General features: G+C 37.9%; 1 protein-coding gene across 2 annotated transcripts in view; it reads right to left on the bottom strand.

Moving 5' to 3' along the window:
* The window catches only part of LOC134745356 (adenylate cyclase type 2-like), a 171,194-nt gene extending 154,525 nt beyond the window's left edge, over positions 1–16,669 (bottom strand). For both annotated transcript variants that reach the window (XM_063679381.1, XM_063679382.1), the window contains exons 1-2: positions 16,568–16,669; positions 2,121–2,327 (exon numbers count right to left, since the gene is read on the bottom strand). In XM_063679381.1, coding sequence (XP_063535451.1) covers positions 2,121–2,327; positions 16,568–16,603 — 243 coding nt within the window. In that variant the 5' untranslated portion in view covers positions 16,604–16,669. The remainder of the gene's footprint in view (positions 1–2,120; positions 2,328–16,567) is intronic.
* Positions 16,670–17,160: the final 491 nt, after the last annotated feature.

Here is a 17,160-nt window from a genome sequence, read left to right as displayed (position 1 = left end):
AATAAATATACTTAATAGTACATTCATTGTCTGTGTTTTCTTACATAAATTTAATATTTATGAACTCAAACTGGAAAGGTTGTGTATACCCAATGGTACGCAGACTTAAGATAAGAAAACACGAAAGTAATTAGTTTTTTTTAGTTGTGTGTATGTATATTTAAGAGGCATGACATGAAAGCATGTAAAAGAAGTAACTTAAATTCATTAAAAAAAAGTACAGTAGTTCCATTAATCCTTAAATACCCGTAAATCAGTTTCTTATTAGGCTTTGAACCATGTCAAAGATATTTTAATGCTCCAAGGCATTCACATTTTAAAAGGAATAATATACGTATACGATTAAAGGAATATACATGCCAAATTACTTTACACACACATCATCACACATTTCACATTTTATAACATCTCCATATTATGAAATAAAACTATGAAAACGGATTATATCGCGTATATTGAATTTATAATACATCCCGACGTTTCGAACTCTTTACAGCGTTCGTGGTCAACGGGTGACTGAGGAAAAATTACAAAATGCAAAAATACCCACATACTAAAATAATGAACAATCATAGACTACAAACTTTAAGGCTGGTTGTACATGCAAAATCGGTTCATAAGGCTAGTTATACACTACAATTATTTTCAAGTAAAGATATATATATATACGCGATAAAAACCGACCGTTTTCATAGTTTTATTTCATGAGTAACTATCGCGGTAACCGAAGACAATATTATCTCCATATTACTTTACTCATGTTTGACAAATAAATTATCTTTATCTTTAAAATTTCAGCTTCCTGGCACTAACGATCACGGAGCATAGCTGCGGACGGACAGGGACACAGACAGACGGACGGACATGGCGAAACTATAAGGTTTCCTAATTGACTACGAACCCTAAGAAGTAAGTAATCAACGTAACTGTTAAAACCTTCATAGTTACTAATGTCTTATAAGCAAGAATTTGAAATATAAAATGTTATATTCTGTATAATATGTACGAGTAAGACAATGATGTTTACTCGTACTTTGATCTTGAAATAATATAAATTATAATTTATAATTATTACATTTATGATTGTGTTTATTTTTCTATAGTAACAGATTAATACAATCAAAATGATTTATAACAACAAACGTAACAGATTTGTAAAATCAAAATGACGTTCCTAATCTCTACCACAACACATCCATAAACACACAAGCACATAACTCAGATTTTCGGAATCTTAACACCAAACCTCACCCAACCAATATGTTCTTATTTCGGCTTAATCCGGATAATAACCGGATGAATGTCGGCGTCGCCCGAGCTATCCGGAATTTCCGGATAACAGGCGTCCCCTCTCATGCTTTCAAGGGATTTGGAGAAAGTAGTTGCGATCTATTTATTGACTGTTTGGGAAGTTTACCTGAAAAGTTGAGCCCTGGAGGTTTACGCAATTATAGTTCATGACTTTTGAGCTAACGTCGGTCAAGTGAGGATGTAAACTAGTTTTTGGTTACGTACTCGTAAGGGAATACAAAATTTAGGGTACTATAATTATTGTCGAGCACCTTTACCCTCTTGTAATTACGTTAACGTATATTCGAATGTCCTTCGACAGAAAATCGTATTCAATGCATATTTTTGATGTAAATCGTATGAGAGTTTTTATTTATCTGCCTGTCATGAAGATGCATTTGTACGCATATTCATAATTCTAACAAGTTATATACGTTAAAAATAAAGTAAGGTAATAATAATTGTGACAACATTAGATCAAAAGTAACTAAATACGGCTCGTTACCGTAAAAATATGACCCCATCCTTATAATCCCAATCCTTATAGAAAACTTGCTCACAACACACAACATTTTGTAACTTATTTTTGATTCGTTTGACGATTAGAGCCGCCGATCAATTGGAAGCGGAAAGCGCCAGCGCCTCCAACTCCGGCGCAGTTAGCAACAGCGCCAACGCCAGCGCGATGAATACTCACCAATATGAGGGCAAAGAGCGGCAACGTGCCTGCACCCAGGAACACCGTCGCCAGCACAGAGCCGGAGAGCGCCAGTGCCTCCCAGTCCGGCGCAGCTGGCAGCAGCGCGATCGCCAGCACGATGGATACTTACCAATATTAGGGCGAAGAGCGGCAACGGCGCATGGTGCGTGGCCATCAGCGTGCCTGCGCCCAGGCATGTCGTCACCAGCACGGAGCCGGAGAGCGCCAGTGCCTCCCACTCCGGCGCAGCTGGCAGCAGCGCCATCGCCAGCACGATGGACAGTATGAAGACGATAACGGAGAGCGTGGCCAGAGAACGGATTTGTTGAGGCAGTTCCTGGAACAAATATAGTATTTTTTTTAGATTTCTGGGACAACTCTCACTTGGAAAAAATTGTTGACCATACCAAAATAAGATAAAGGGTATGTCGGCATGTTTGCGTCGTGTATTCGACCTTAAAGTCAAACTCATATTAAAAAATTTATGACGCGGAGGCAAAAGAAAAAAATTACAAAAAAATCTAAACCGGGTTTAAGTTTCAAACGTTTTTTTTGACTGAGCTGACTTTGAAAAAACTTGAAGCACATTTTCTTTCTCTCCACAATTAATTACAGTAGTAATTATTTTTTAATCCTAGATTCCAAAGTAAATTTATCCGCTTCATTGTGCTTAGTTCAGTCCCGAACTCCCGAAGCAGCGCTTTAAGAAATGATCCTACTAATTAATAACTTGTGTCTCCTGGGCAGAAAAAACAAACGAAATAGAGCAAAAACACGTTTTGTATGAAAAAAGTAAATTCGCTGTATTTTTTTTACTATGGTATCTGAAGCTACATAAACAGATTTCAGACATAGATATACCTTACCCTATTGTAAGTACAATGTTTCAGAGCAAACATGTATGTCAAATACTTATTTGGTGATTACTAAAAAACATAAATGGTTTCCATTAAATAAGAATTGAATTTTTACTTTATTTTTACGTATACTTGCCTTATTTTGATTTGACAAACTTCTTTTAGAGAACACTTTCATATTTTTCATAAATTAATCCTTTTAAACAATATTACGATGGGATTTATTTTTTTGACCACTCAGCCTGCCCCTGTGTGTTGGCGTCAAGTTTGCGTTAAATTGGGAAACTTTGGCAATAACAAGAATAATATTAATAAAAGAGGCCTTTTTACGCAAAATATGAGAAATCGTTTGCATTGAAATGTTTTAGTTTCCATGAAATTTCAACTTGAATTCCATGTTAGAGAAAACAAAAGTTTACGCAAACAATTGAATGATAAAATATATTTTAAATATAAGTATATTTCAGTTAAAATAATACGAATGAAGACATTAAGTAAGTACTAGTTTATTACTTATAATGAAAAATGATCATGTTATTTAGTTATCATGCGTCTCGCCCGCACCAATGTACGGACAAGTACGAACGAAATGCACGATAACTAAATAACATGACATCATCGGCCTACTCTCGTCCACTGCATTCTACAGCATTGACGAATTTATAAATACTCGATGAGGTCGTTGACTTCTGCATGGTAATTAAAAAAAAAATCATGTTATATTTAAATCTAATAATGTTTTTTTAAATTTAAAAATGTTATGAAATATGTAATTCATTATATATTAACGAACATATGTACATATATTTTTTTATAAATGTAAAATGTGACCTGCAAAATTTGCTTTTACCAATAAAGTTCTGTATTCTGTATTCTGCTGGACATAGGCCTCTCCTATTGCACGCCATTGAGCACGATTTGCGGCTACTTTGATCCAGCTCTTGCCAGCCGCCTTGCTAAGGTCATCGCTCCATCTAGTTTGAGGGCGTCCTACGCTACGTTTGCCGATACGCGGTCTCCACTCGAGAACTCGTCTACCCCATCGGTTATCGGTTCTGCGACCACTTCAGCTTGCTAATCCGGTGGGCTATGTTGACGACTTTAGTTCTCTGACGGATGACTTCATTACGAATACGATCCCTCAGAGAGACTCTGAGCATAGCCCTTTCCGTAGCTCGCTGAGCGACTTTGAATTTATGGACCAGCCCTACTGTGAGTGTTCACGTTTCGGCGGTGTAACTAAATAACATGATTAAAATATCATTTTGATGTTAATGTATGTATGTTTTGGTGTACGTCCCACACATATAATATAATATACAATATATTTTATATATGTATTGTATATTTTGATGTGCGTGTACGTTCGATTTGGCCTCCTAGTTAATGGCCTGGCCTACTTACTTACATTTTATACTTTGGTATCTCCATATGACGACATCTTAATCCCGTTGATGTGCGAAAAACGTTTAGACAAGTAATATGCTCTTAAACATATCATTCTACATTGGGTAACATATGTTATCTTCAATATTATACGCATGACGATGGTGCCCTAATGAGACTCTCTTGTTAGCTGTCAAAAGCGATACGAATAATTTAGAACCATTGTGATAAAAGAGATAGTGTTCGCAGACAACTCTTTCCATTGTTCAGAGCTTTAACTACTATATAATTTTAAGATTTTTATATTTTGTATAAATAGTTTGCTTGTAATTTTTTTTAACCTAGGGAAGAGCGGTGCCTCCCAACACAGGCAATTTTTTGCTTACCGGGCGGCTCCATCCCCTAAATCATGCCAATTTGTATTTTAAAGAAATAAAGAATTTGTATTTTTATTTTATTTGTATATGGCACAACTGATGATAGAAAAAACTAGGGAAAAGTCAGAAGACTAGTACAGTAAATAAAATAAAAGATAAGACTAGAGTTTACGACAACTTGTAATAGCGATGAGACTCCGCTCTGGACACATTCCTTCAAACAAATTTAAGTTTTTGATGGGGAAAGCTGATAACCCTAACTGTGATGATTGTGGAGTCTTAGAGGACGTTTACCACATTTTAATGGAATGTGTACGAGAGGAGCCCCTTCGTGCAACTTTTAACACTGGATTATGCAATGTCGTGCTGGCTAATCCTGAGTCAGAACAAGTAAAATTACTTTATAAGACGTATTAATCATGTATTAACTAAGTGTAACAATTTATCTTATACCTAATGTTACTGTACTTTCGCGAACGTATGGAGCGACATAACCGCTCAGCGACTAAGCTCCTTAAATTTATGAATAAAAAAAAAGACTAGAGTTATTCACATAGTTATATGTTATTTACTCTTAGTGTAATCAGGATAGTAGCTGGTGAACTCAGATCTTCAAAATAATGTCAAAACAGCACTTTTTACACAAAATTCAGTGACCTCATGATCTGACAGGTGGTGAAATTGTATTTTAAGCAATAAACAGGATCTATAAGTGTCTGTGTCACAACACTTGTGCTCATGCTCAAAATTACCCTTTTTAATTTTAGCGCAAAATCAAATCAGAATCATGTTAGCTATACAACATGTCTGAATACGTCAATAGTCAAGCCTCTGTAATAATTATTTGTGTTTAGACTAAAAAATAGAGCCATATTTCTATTTAGATAGCAGCCATGTTGGTTGTTATTTCTAGACACCTCACAAGTGAGTCACAACAGATACTTACGTAAACAAAATAGCGTAGGTGTAAATGTCAGTTGAAAGATGGTATATAATATATTTAGTATCAATATTTTAGCCATTTTGGACAAACGTCCATTTAGGTGGGCTCCTAAATCTATACTGTGTCCTGACTGATTGACTGACTGACTGACTCATCAACGCAGAGCCGAAACTACAAAAGCTACTAAATAATATATACGCTGTACAAATAGGCAGTAATAAGTAAATAAAAAAACCGGCCAAGTGCGAGTCGGTCTCGCGCACCGAGGGTTCCGTACTTTTTAGTGTTTGTTGTTATAGCGGCAACAGAAATACATCATATGTGAAAATTTCAACCGTCTAGCTACCACGGTTCATGAGATACAGCCTGGTGACAGACGGACAGCGGAGTCTTAGTAATAGGCTCCTGTTTTTACCCTTTGGGTACGTCACCCTAAAAAACTGTTTTACAAGATTTTGTGAATAATAACTTAGATATAAACTTTTTTATCTGTCGTCAAACGTCATAGACTATAATGACGAGCACAAACTAAATGTTGCATTATTTTATCAGTTATCACAGAGAGAGAGAGTCCGTAGGAGAGTAGTACCGTTTAAGGTAAGGTTACCTTTGCATCATTTTTGAGACCAGTTGAAATTTTAATCAATATATAAAAAAATATTATATTATTATTTTGTATACCTTTTAAGCTTTTTTTCTCTCTGGCTCTTAAGGCGAGATATCACCAGTATGCGGCACTGTCCGGCGCAAGCATTTTTGAATTAAATAAGTATGCTTGTGCCGCACACTGGTGGAATCCTGCCTCTAGTATTACAAATGGGAGGAATTTAAAGTTTCTAAAGCTGTCTTAAACAATTATACAAATGTACAATAAAACACTTTCCTCTTTTATCGTTTCAACTTTAATTAGAACCCAATTGAAGTTAAAATAATGTAATTGCACTGTTCCAACGTTCCAATCTAAAGAAACACGTTGAGAAAACGTGGCTACGTCGTCGTAGCGTAAGTAACATTCGTAGCACGCGCCGAGGATTTCGTAGCAAAGCTTTAAACTGAGGTGATTTAAAGTCAGCGTACAACACACATGATGCAAGGCAATTACCTACGACAGCTATATATTTTACAACATCTATAAAGAATTTTTTACCACACCATAGTAAAAGCTCTCTTTATTCTTCAAAAATCGATGAGAAATTTGCATTTAATCAAGTCAATTCCGACACACATTTAAGTGATGATTTTGAATGATAAATATTTTATCAGTTGCATTTGGTTTTCAGTTTTTTTTTTTATGAAATAGGAGGCAAACGAGCAGACGGATCACCTGATGGTAAGCGATTACCGCCGCCCATGGACACCCGCAACACCAGAGGGGTTGTAAGTGCGTTGCCGGACTTTAAGATGGGAGTACGCTCTTTTCTTGAAGGTTTGAAGGTCATATCGGTCCGGAAATACCGCAGGCGACAGTTCATTCCACAGTTTAGCTGTGCGAGGCAGGAAGTTTCTAGAGAAACGCACAGTTGAGGACTGCCAACCATCTAAGTGGTGAGGATGGTAATGTTGTCGCGTAGGGCGATGGCGAAAAGAAGCGGCAGGGATTAATCCGAACAATTCCTCGGAGCACTCCCCGTTATACACGCGATAGAAAATGCAGAGCGAGGCCACATCTCTACGCAGCGCCAAGGAGTCAAGCCGTTCCGAAATACGCTGACAGTCGACAATTCGAGTCGCTCTTCGCTGGATGCGGTCCAGAGGGAGAAGCTGGTATTGGGGTGCCCCTGCCCATAGATGAGAGCAGTATTCTATGTGTGGGCGAACCTGCGCTTTATACAGCTGTAGGCGGTGGGCCGGCGTGAAATACTGTCTCGATCTGTTGAGCACACCAACTTTTTGAGGCTAATTTGGCCTTACCCTCTAAATGGCCGCGGAACTGGACTTCACTCGAAATGTCGACGCCGAGGATTCCGATGCTGGCTGCGGCAGTCAGGGGAGTGCTCTCAAAACGAGGTGACACGACAAACTCTAACTTTTTTGCGGTAAGTGGTTTACAGCTAATATTTTCCCCGCGTATTTATGGTGAAAATTTTTGTGTTTCACTCGGTGGTAAAGTTTGTTTAACCCTCGTGCCTTGAAATGATACCCTCGCTGCGAGGGCCTCGCAACGCTCAAGATTTTACTTTTCGAACTTCTCGCTATTTTCGTAGTTTAATTTTGGAATATTTGGCTGGCTCGAGTGTTTGGATATTGTTTGGACACGAGGAGCACAACAACTTAATTACCGTTGCATATTTACATATATATTAACCACAGTGGTAAAAAAATAATAAATGTGGCAAAGAAGTGTAACCCTAATCTAATATTAACTCTTAAGCAAACACAAGTAAAATAAGATTTTAATTAACTACCTACATTTGTACCTTTCTACCTTCAGATACAAAGCAAAAAAAAAAGTAAAACTAATTAGCAGATCGTAATTAACAGAAAGCTATGGCACATAGAACGAGTTGTACATATTAATTAGTGAATTCCGATGTTTATTCCATTTTGCTGTCACTGCTGCATTTAATGGGTACTGGATTCGATGCTAGAAATTGCAATGTAATTAATAATAATAATAATAATAAAAGTTCTTTATTTAGATAACCAAGATCCACATATTGTTAATTACATATTTTATGTTTTACTTATAACCAAAGAGGATATAATAAGATAGAGCGGTACTGTCATAGTAAATTTTGTAACCGCTGTAAATTCACTGCCATCTATCGACATACTTTAAAACTAAAAATGAAGGTTTATAAAAATACGTTAAAATGTATTTAAATATGGATAAATGATTTTTTTATTTGCGTTAATTATTTTTATATGATTTTGACCCATGTTCTTTCACTGATGTGCGTTAAAATTTTAAATAACAAACGAAACCGTCAACGCCCTCTATACGAGAGTAGGCCAAAACTAATGGCGCCCTCTGATCGAGAATCAAATTTTCGTGATTTTTGAGACACGTTTTTTCCTTAGACTGTATCCATCTATTACGGAGTTATATCTATCTTTGCTTATAACTAAGGTTAGTAGGTTTAACCGACTTCAATATTTTATCATTTTTAGGGTTCCGTACCCAAAGGGTAAAAACGGGACCCTATTACTAAGACTCCACTGTTCGTCTGTCCATCTGTTCTTCTGTCCATCTGTCCGTCTATCCGTCTGTCTGTCTGTCCGTCTGTCGGTCACCAGGCTGTCCCATGAACCGTGATAGCTAGACAGTTGAAATTTTCACAGATGATGTATTTCTGTTGCCGCTATAACAACAAATACTAAAAAGTACGGAACCCTCGGTGCGCGAGTCTGACTCGCACTTGGCCGATTTTTTTTAATAATTACAATTTTCATTAATTAGGTATTGTACGTTCGTGCACCACGCATTCGTTTCTGTTCTAATGTTGTTTTCTTTAAAAAAATAAGCAATTGTTGCTAGTATCATAAAAAATACCTAATTGTTAGTCTACACGCAGGTATAGGCGTGGGTTGATACTATGAGCTAGCTTTTAATTTAACCCCTAAAGTACTAATTTATCATCATCATCATCATATCAGCCTTTTATCGCCCACTGCAGAGCATAGGCCTCTCTTCGAGTACGCCACATCCCGGTCCTGATTGGTTGATGAAGTACTAATTAGGTTTATTAAAACCAAGCAATGTTAAACTTCAAAAAAAAAAACCGGCCAAGTGCGAGTCGGAGTAGCCTCAATTTCGAACGACATTTTTTCGTGCAAAAAATCAATATCGATAAATGCCGCATACTACTAAGAGCATCATCCATAATGACTTTTAAACGTTTCGCGGAAGGCGCAGCCAATCCATGGATGTGGTGTAGCAGAATTCGATAACAAATTAAAAAAAAACGGCCAAGTGCGAGTCGGACTCGCGCACGAAGGGTTCCGTACCATTACGGAAAAAAACAGCAAGAAAAATCACGTTTGTTGTATGGGAGCCCCATTTAAATATTTATATTATTCTGTTTTTAGTATTTGTGGTTATAGCGGCAGCAGAAATACATCATCTGTGAAAACTTCAACTGTCTAGCTATCACGGTTCATAAGATACAGCCTGGTGACAGACGGACAGACGGACAGCGGAGTCTTAGTAATAGGGTCCCGTTTTTACCCTTTGGGTACGGAACCCTTAAAACAAAAGAAACAATCCTTCACTTGCAATTAGAAAGAGCAATAACACCAGATTGTGACAGCTCGATAATTAGAACAGCAATGAAAACATGGACGCGACAGGAATTCCAATATCTCCTTACGACCATACTACGGCTCTACGCGGTGCAGTAACCAGACTAACGGGCCAATTCGAACAATGATCTAGATATAAACTAGATATTCACTACATATTAAACAGAAACGATAACGAGATATTTAAGAAAGTCATGTCAAATCACTCAGTTAATCTGAAAAAGCTTTGGCTTTCCCACGAAGTGTGATTTGGTTGAGTACTAATATATATATTTTATTTATCAATCAATCAATCCCCTGGCTTTTATCCCTATTCGGGGTCAGCCCTCCTGATACTTTTTCGCCAAACTTGGCGGTTTTGCGTCATTTCTGGCGTTAAGCCCGTCGTCAGCAAGTCTTTTTGGACAGTCTGTATCCAGGTGGTTGGTGGGCGGCCTCTACCTCTTTTGCCTTCTTCTATGGCCAGTACCTCTCGAGTCATGTGGTCTTCATTTCGGCTCATTACGTGGCCGAACCAGCGCAGGCGGTTTTCTTGCATATTATGCGGTATTTCGGCCACTTTGAACGACCCCCGGATGTATCTATTTTGGATCCTGTCTAGTCATTTTATTTATATATTATATATATAAATATTTAATATTTGTTTAGTACTATATATTTATGTATGCTAGTACATATTTATTTTATTGTATAATGCTATTGATGTATTTTAGTTATTCGTAGACGTTAATTATAGTAGTTTTCCTTTTTAAATAATATTGTACGTTCGGTAAGTTTGTCTATCTATCTAATTCGAATTTTCCACTTAATGAAGTGAAGCTAACGCTTTTCAAAGCATACTGTCAAACATTCTACACGTGCAATCTGTGGGTCAGTTTTACGCAGCGGGCATACAACGCCCTGCGCGTGCAATACAATAACGCGTTTAGAGTGCTACTGCAGCGCGTCAACTATGTTTGCCGAGGCGCACACTGATAGTTTCGACGCAATAGTTAGAAAACGGTGTGCGTCATTAATCAACCGTCTTCGCCACAGCCCAAACAGTATTCTAAACGTGCTGGCGCAGCGCTAGGACTCGCCTTTGTGCGCGCGCTGGGTGCGGCTGCACGCACCGCCGCAGGCCGCACCACGCCGTTTTTAATTTAAGTAGCTTATATGTTTGTTTTGTTTGTTTTTATTTTATTTTATTTTTATCACTAACATAGATTTATAAGTTTTGCTGTGCCTTGTACTAACAATAATATGGATTTTTTATTCGAAATAAAAATATTGAATTGAATTGAATAGGGATAAGCTCGCCTTTGTACCTAAATTTATATGAATTTCATGTTAACAATTTTTGTTTTGTACAATAAAGTGATTTACTACTACTACTACAAATTTGACATATCCGCGATTCCGAATGTCCTCTTGAACGATCTCCTTAAGATCTGCTTAAGATATTACTTAGACATCCAATGGATATCTAATTGATATCCCAAAACGTCACAATAATTTTAGCGGTAAATGACAATTGGTTTCCCGAATCGAACTGCAAAAGATAATTAATTGAGAACTAAACTATTAGATTATACCGTAATATCTATTAGATTCTCGTATCTATCTCTGTATCTTTAGGTATTTTAATAAAAGTAAACAAACAATTTGTAAATTTTCGGGTAGTTATAATATTTATTGGTTAACCAACCAAATACAAAACCCCTTAGATATGTCACTAAACGACCTGACTTTAACCTACATTATTTGATCATGTAATGTTTTCAACTACCCTCAACTGTCTTAAGGAGCCATTTGAGGGTAGATTTTGTTTACTTTTATATAAATACCTAAAGATACAGAGTATAATAATTATCACGTTGTTCGAATTGACCGGTATATGACTTTGAGCACAGAGCGTGCACGCCATAATACTTATTAAGTAAATAATTTGTCAGTATTCTTCTTTTTCCTCGCCACTTCCGTGGGTTCAGTGCAGCTACCATCAGTTCGGCACTGACAAACGCTGGCGTAAACGTAACTTACTTTCTATGCATCTCGCTCGTACTGACATATTAGTGGGAGCGAGATGTATAGAAAGTGAATTACGTAGACGTTAGAGTATATGTCGCTTTTGACACTGTCAGTGACTCATGGTACGTGTACAGGTTCTTGTCTCACACTAGGTAGTTAAACGTAAGCGTGTGCCCGGGTTCTGGTACATCATGTTTCTGAATTTAAATGTATTGAAAGTTTTAAGAAAAATAAAAGTAATTGACAATGAGTTCAATCAAAAATACAAATTTTTAAATTAGTATGCGCTTTAGTCATATTTTCGTGATTTTTTTCTATCGAGCGAAAGTCAAGAAATCATGTTTCGTCATTTGCTTTGCCTAGGCGTCATCGCTGGTGCCTGTCTACTTAACACTTTCGCTGACAGTTAATAAAGTTTAAGCGTCGTTAATCCTACAACCCTGCTGACGTACTGTCAGCGAACGCGAACGGACGTCAAGCGAACTGTCCAACTCGGATGCCGTTATGGCCCTTTCAGTTGCCCACTCAAGCCGTACATTAACCGCATTAGGGTCAAACGCCATGTCTCCGGGCAACTTTATCGGATTACTGCAACCTTCATAGCCAGATAGGCCAGACTAGTCAGTTTTTCAATGTTCAGTAGTGTTTATATCGCACCTAGTTTAAGGATAAGGATTCCCACATATTACATAGACTGCTAAAATTATAAGCCTTCCCGTCATCATTATCATCATATCAGCTAAAAGACGTCCACTGCTGCGTCCCCCAGGGATCTCCAAAATGACCGGTCTTGCGCTGCTCTCATCCATCGGCTCCCCGAACCTTAACCAGATCCTCGGACCATCTTGTTGTGGGTCTTTTCCTGCTGCGTTTTCCGGTTCGCGGTCGCCACTCAAGAACGTTTCTGCCCCATCGGCCATCGGGTCTGCGAGCAATATGACAAGCCCACTGCCACTTAAGTCTGGCAATTCTCTGAGCTATCTCGACAACTTTGGTTCTCCTGCGGATCTCCTCATTTCTGATTCGATCACGCAGGGAAAATCCGAGCATAGCTAGCTCCATTGCTCTTTGAGTCACCTTGAGCCTTCTTATGAGGCCCATTGTGAGCGACCACGTCTCTGTTTCGTAAATCATCAGTTTTTCAACGTTCAGTAGTATGTTTATGTCGCACCTAGTTTAAGGATAAGGATACCTACATAAATAGACTGTTAAAATTATAAGCCTTTCCATAGTGGGGTAAAAACTAAGCGTTACGCATTTATTTTTCAAAAATCATATTACAACCCTATGATTCTTGAATTCAGGACGAAGTGTCCATCACTGGTATTTATGGCCCTTTCAGTGGCCCACTCAACCCGTACATTAACCGCATTAGGGTCAAATGCCATGTCTCCGGGCAACTTTATCGGATTACTGCAGGCTCCATAGCCTGCGAGCAGATAGGTCAGCCTAGTCAGTTTTAAATTTCAGTAGTGGCCGTTTTACTTTAATTGTTGTGTGTTCCGGTCTTCTTATGATTCTTAGAAATTTTAGAGAAGGAAAAAGTGTCTCAAGTTTTCAGAATTATGTAACACTACTTTTCTATGGCTACTTGTATTGGCGGTACCTAACGTCATGCATAATCAAAAATAGTAGAAACAACAAAAAAAACCGGACAAGTGCGAGTCGGACTCGCCCACCGAGGGTTCCGTACTTTTTAGTATTTGTTGTTGTAGCGGCAACAGAAATACATCATCTGTGTAAATTTCAACTGTCTAGGTATCACGGTTCATGAGATACAGCCTGGTGAGAGACAGACGGACAGACGGCCAGACGGACAGACGGACAGCGGAGTCTTAGTAATAGGGGTCCCGTTCTTACCCTTTGGGTACGGAACCCTAAAAATGCTGGGAATACTAAGAACACGCCAACTTACATGAAAACGCTCTACTATGTTACATTGGACTTAGCCTATTTAAAGGAAAATAATCATACCTACATAGAAAATTTGGCAATTAAATTTGACAGAATGTCAGTAATCATCAGTTTTTTTAAATTCCTTTTTAAATAATTTAAGTAACTTGTTTCTAGAATAGTATAATTTGTTGATAGTTTTATTTTAGTAGTATTTAATTAAAACTTCTTCTTTTTCGGATGCCTCTCCAACTATTTAAATCAGCATCGCATATTTCTGTTTGTCCTTGCAAAACATTTGAAAAACTATAGACCGACTACGGTATCTTTCGTAAAAAAACGTTAAATGTAGGTTTATCAATGTTCTATATGTCGCACGTGTCACAAAATAGATCAATTTGACATCTCATTCACATATACACTTAGTTTAGACGTTTCCGTGGAACATACACCAAAAATATACTCACATACATATGTAAATAGACTGCTATTATTATATTTCCCAGGTAAATAGTACACAGTGCTGTTGTAATAATCCTAGTCCATTCTTAGACCCACGATTTCCTTTGAGCATCGGCTTTTCTTTCCCAAATATTTCCACCATTTTCTGTCGCAATTAAGAGCTCATATCTGTCACGTCAAAGTAACAGGATTAGGTCTAAGGTCACGCTGCACCGCGTGTTAAGGTTCCGTTTATGTCTCCGTCCCACACAATTATGGTTTATGAGATTACTCCCGAAGTATCATGCTTTTGGCAGATAGTGCAGAATAGTCTAGGTAATCTTACGAGTTCTATTATTACTAAGTTACTTATTAAGTTATCAATGTAAATATTCCAGATTTTACCTGTCTGCGTAACAGAGAGTTGTATGAAAACGCATCCGTGTCTATTCAAATAAAAAATGTAATTGCTAACTTCGCAAGTTTCATTTTAAACATAGATAGTGATAAATTGACTTTTTGCTAATTCTGTAGATTTTCTTGAATGAGGTGTTGTCATTCACGTTGGTTATTGTTTAGTTTAATGATCACTTATAGCATTTTATATACAACTAGCTTTTGCCCACGACTTCGTCTGCGTGGAATCAGTAACAGCAGCTAGAGTATGTTTAGCGCCTGGATGAAGTGTAATAGTAATCATTCAATTTGAGCATAAGCTTAATTGCTTGACATCAATTATCAGGCAATTCATTAAATCTCTCAATTTCACCCCCCTTTTCAATATCTTTAGGAATGATTTCTGACATAAAAACTATCCTATCTCTATGCCAAATTTCAACTAAATCGGTTCATCGGTTTAAGCGTAAAAAGATAACACACAGATAGACAGACAGACAGACAGACTTTCGCATTTATAATATTATAGTATGGATATTTTATTATAAATATTTATAATCTCAACGTCTATATTAAACCTAGGGCAGTTTCTGTAATTATTTTAACATGAATTTATTTTGAGACAGTTACATTTAGTGATGAAAAACCGACCGGTTTTACTAATCTGAACTGGTCTGTTCTCTCTGACCACACCGACGGTTTAGTGGCGTTTATTTAGTTAACATGAAGCTTAGGTCCGGAAAGCTCTTAATGAAATTTAATACCTAAGCAGCCTAAAGCTCCCCGCTGAAACTTGCGTTGAAATACTCGGATTATAAATTCTGTAACTAATTAAAGCAACTCGAAAACTACGTACATTATTACGTTCTAATCCACGGAACGGCCTTTTTAGGGTTCCGTACCCAAAGGGTAAAAATGGGACCCTATTACTAAGACTCCACTGTCCGTCTGTCCGTCTGTCTGTCCGTCTGTCTGTCCATCTGTCTGTCCATCTGTCTGTCATCAGGCTGTATCTCACGAACCGTGATAGCTAGACAGTTGAAATTTTCACAGATAATGTAGTTCTGTTGCGTAAAGTTATCTGAATAAGGGTGTTAGTTTATAACCCCAGAAAAAGTTATAAGTATTTTTTTATTTTAATTGGTTTATCAAACTACAAATACGTTCCTTTTTCGCCATTCAGGTAGCAGTTAGGTATATTTACATTAATTATGTAACTAAATACATATTTTACAATCGTGCGTGTATGAACCACTGCACCACCATATTGTTTCAAGCTAATTGCACAAGCCGCAAGCCGCGTCTAACGAATTTAAATAATCCACACTAGTGTACAGTTAATAAACATCACTTAGGGGAAGTTTGCTTGAGCGTTTAGTATGCAGTGTTTCGTAATTAGGTAAATTAATAATGCTGCGTCTTACGTGAGCGAACAACTCGCGAACGCGACGCAGCGCGGCGCGGCGGGGCCACGGCGGTCGCGTTCGCAACGAGATCGCCCACGTAGGACACTTCTATAGTTATCAAAGGATTTGCTTTGCGTTCGCGTGTCGTTCGCCTACGTGGTACGCTGTGTAAGCGTTTTAACCATTTGAACACCACGCCCGTGCGTGGCGCTTTATTGGTAACCTTGTCGGCACGCATGAAGGTTGATATTGGGCTGTAACTGTGCGCATCTGTTGTTTAGCTAAGCTAGCATTGGTGTATAAAAATTAGATAAAGTTTCTTTAATTTAAGTCATATGTGGTCATTCATAATGAAAGGCATTAAAATACGGAAGGGTTTCTAAAACGAACAAAGTCAATTTCATAAAAGGATCACGTGAGTATTTGAATGCCTAATTATGTACAGTTCAACCTCTGATAATACAGTTAATTACATATCAGCATGTAGTATGCACATAGCACACAGCAACATAAGCGTGAATAAGAGCGTCACGCACAGCGCGGACACGAAGAGCGCATGTTTCAATCGCACGCAGTAGCGGCGGTATAGCACCTCGAGTTCAAGCTCTGAAAATACAGTTACTTACATCAGCACGTAGTATGCACACAGCACACAGCAACATAAGCGTGAATAAGAGCGTCACGCACAGCGCGGACACGAAGAGCGCATGTTTCAACCGCACGCAGTAGCGGCGGATAGCGCCTCGAGTTCAAGCTCTGATAATACAGTTACTTACATCAGCATGGAGTATGCACACAGCACACAGCAACATAAGCGTGAATAAGAGCGTCACACAGAGCGCGGACACGAAGAGCGCATGTTTCAACCGCACGCAGTAGCGGCGGTATAGCGCCTCAAGTTCAAGCTCTGTGCCCTCCTCTTCTGTGGACAATGAAATACATATAAATATTTTTAAATGATTTCAAACAATTAATTTTCTTACTGACTTTTTGATTGAATTTGTAATTAACTAGCAGTTTATTACTGACTAATAATAAATAAAACATCGTGAGGGAACCTGTAGGTGTATGTGAAGTCTCCAAGCTAGTCGGAGCCCATATTATCTTTTTTTTTTTTCTATTTATTATTTAGGGACTTAAACCAGTTACATGATTATGCAAGCCGCATTGTACCTTATACTAGTATTCTTACATGTCTACTTATGGGATAGTATTGTAC

Source organism: Cydia strobilella, chromosome 11 (genome assembly GCF_947568885.1).
Source record: "Cydia strobilella chromosome 11, ilCydStro3.1, whole genome shotgun sequence".
Lineage (NCBI taxonomy): Eukaryota > Metazoa > Arthropoda > Insecta > Lepidoptera > Tortricidae > Cydia > Cydia strobilella.
The sequence above is the reverse complement of the archived record's forward strand: the minus strand, read 5'-3'. Positions and strand labels throughout refer to the sequence as shown.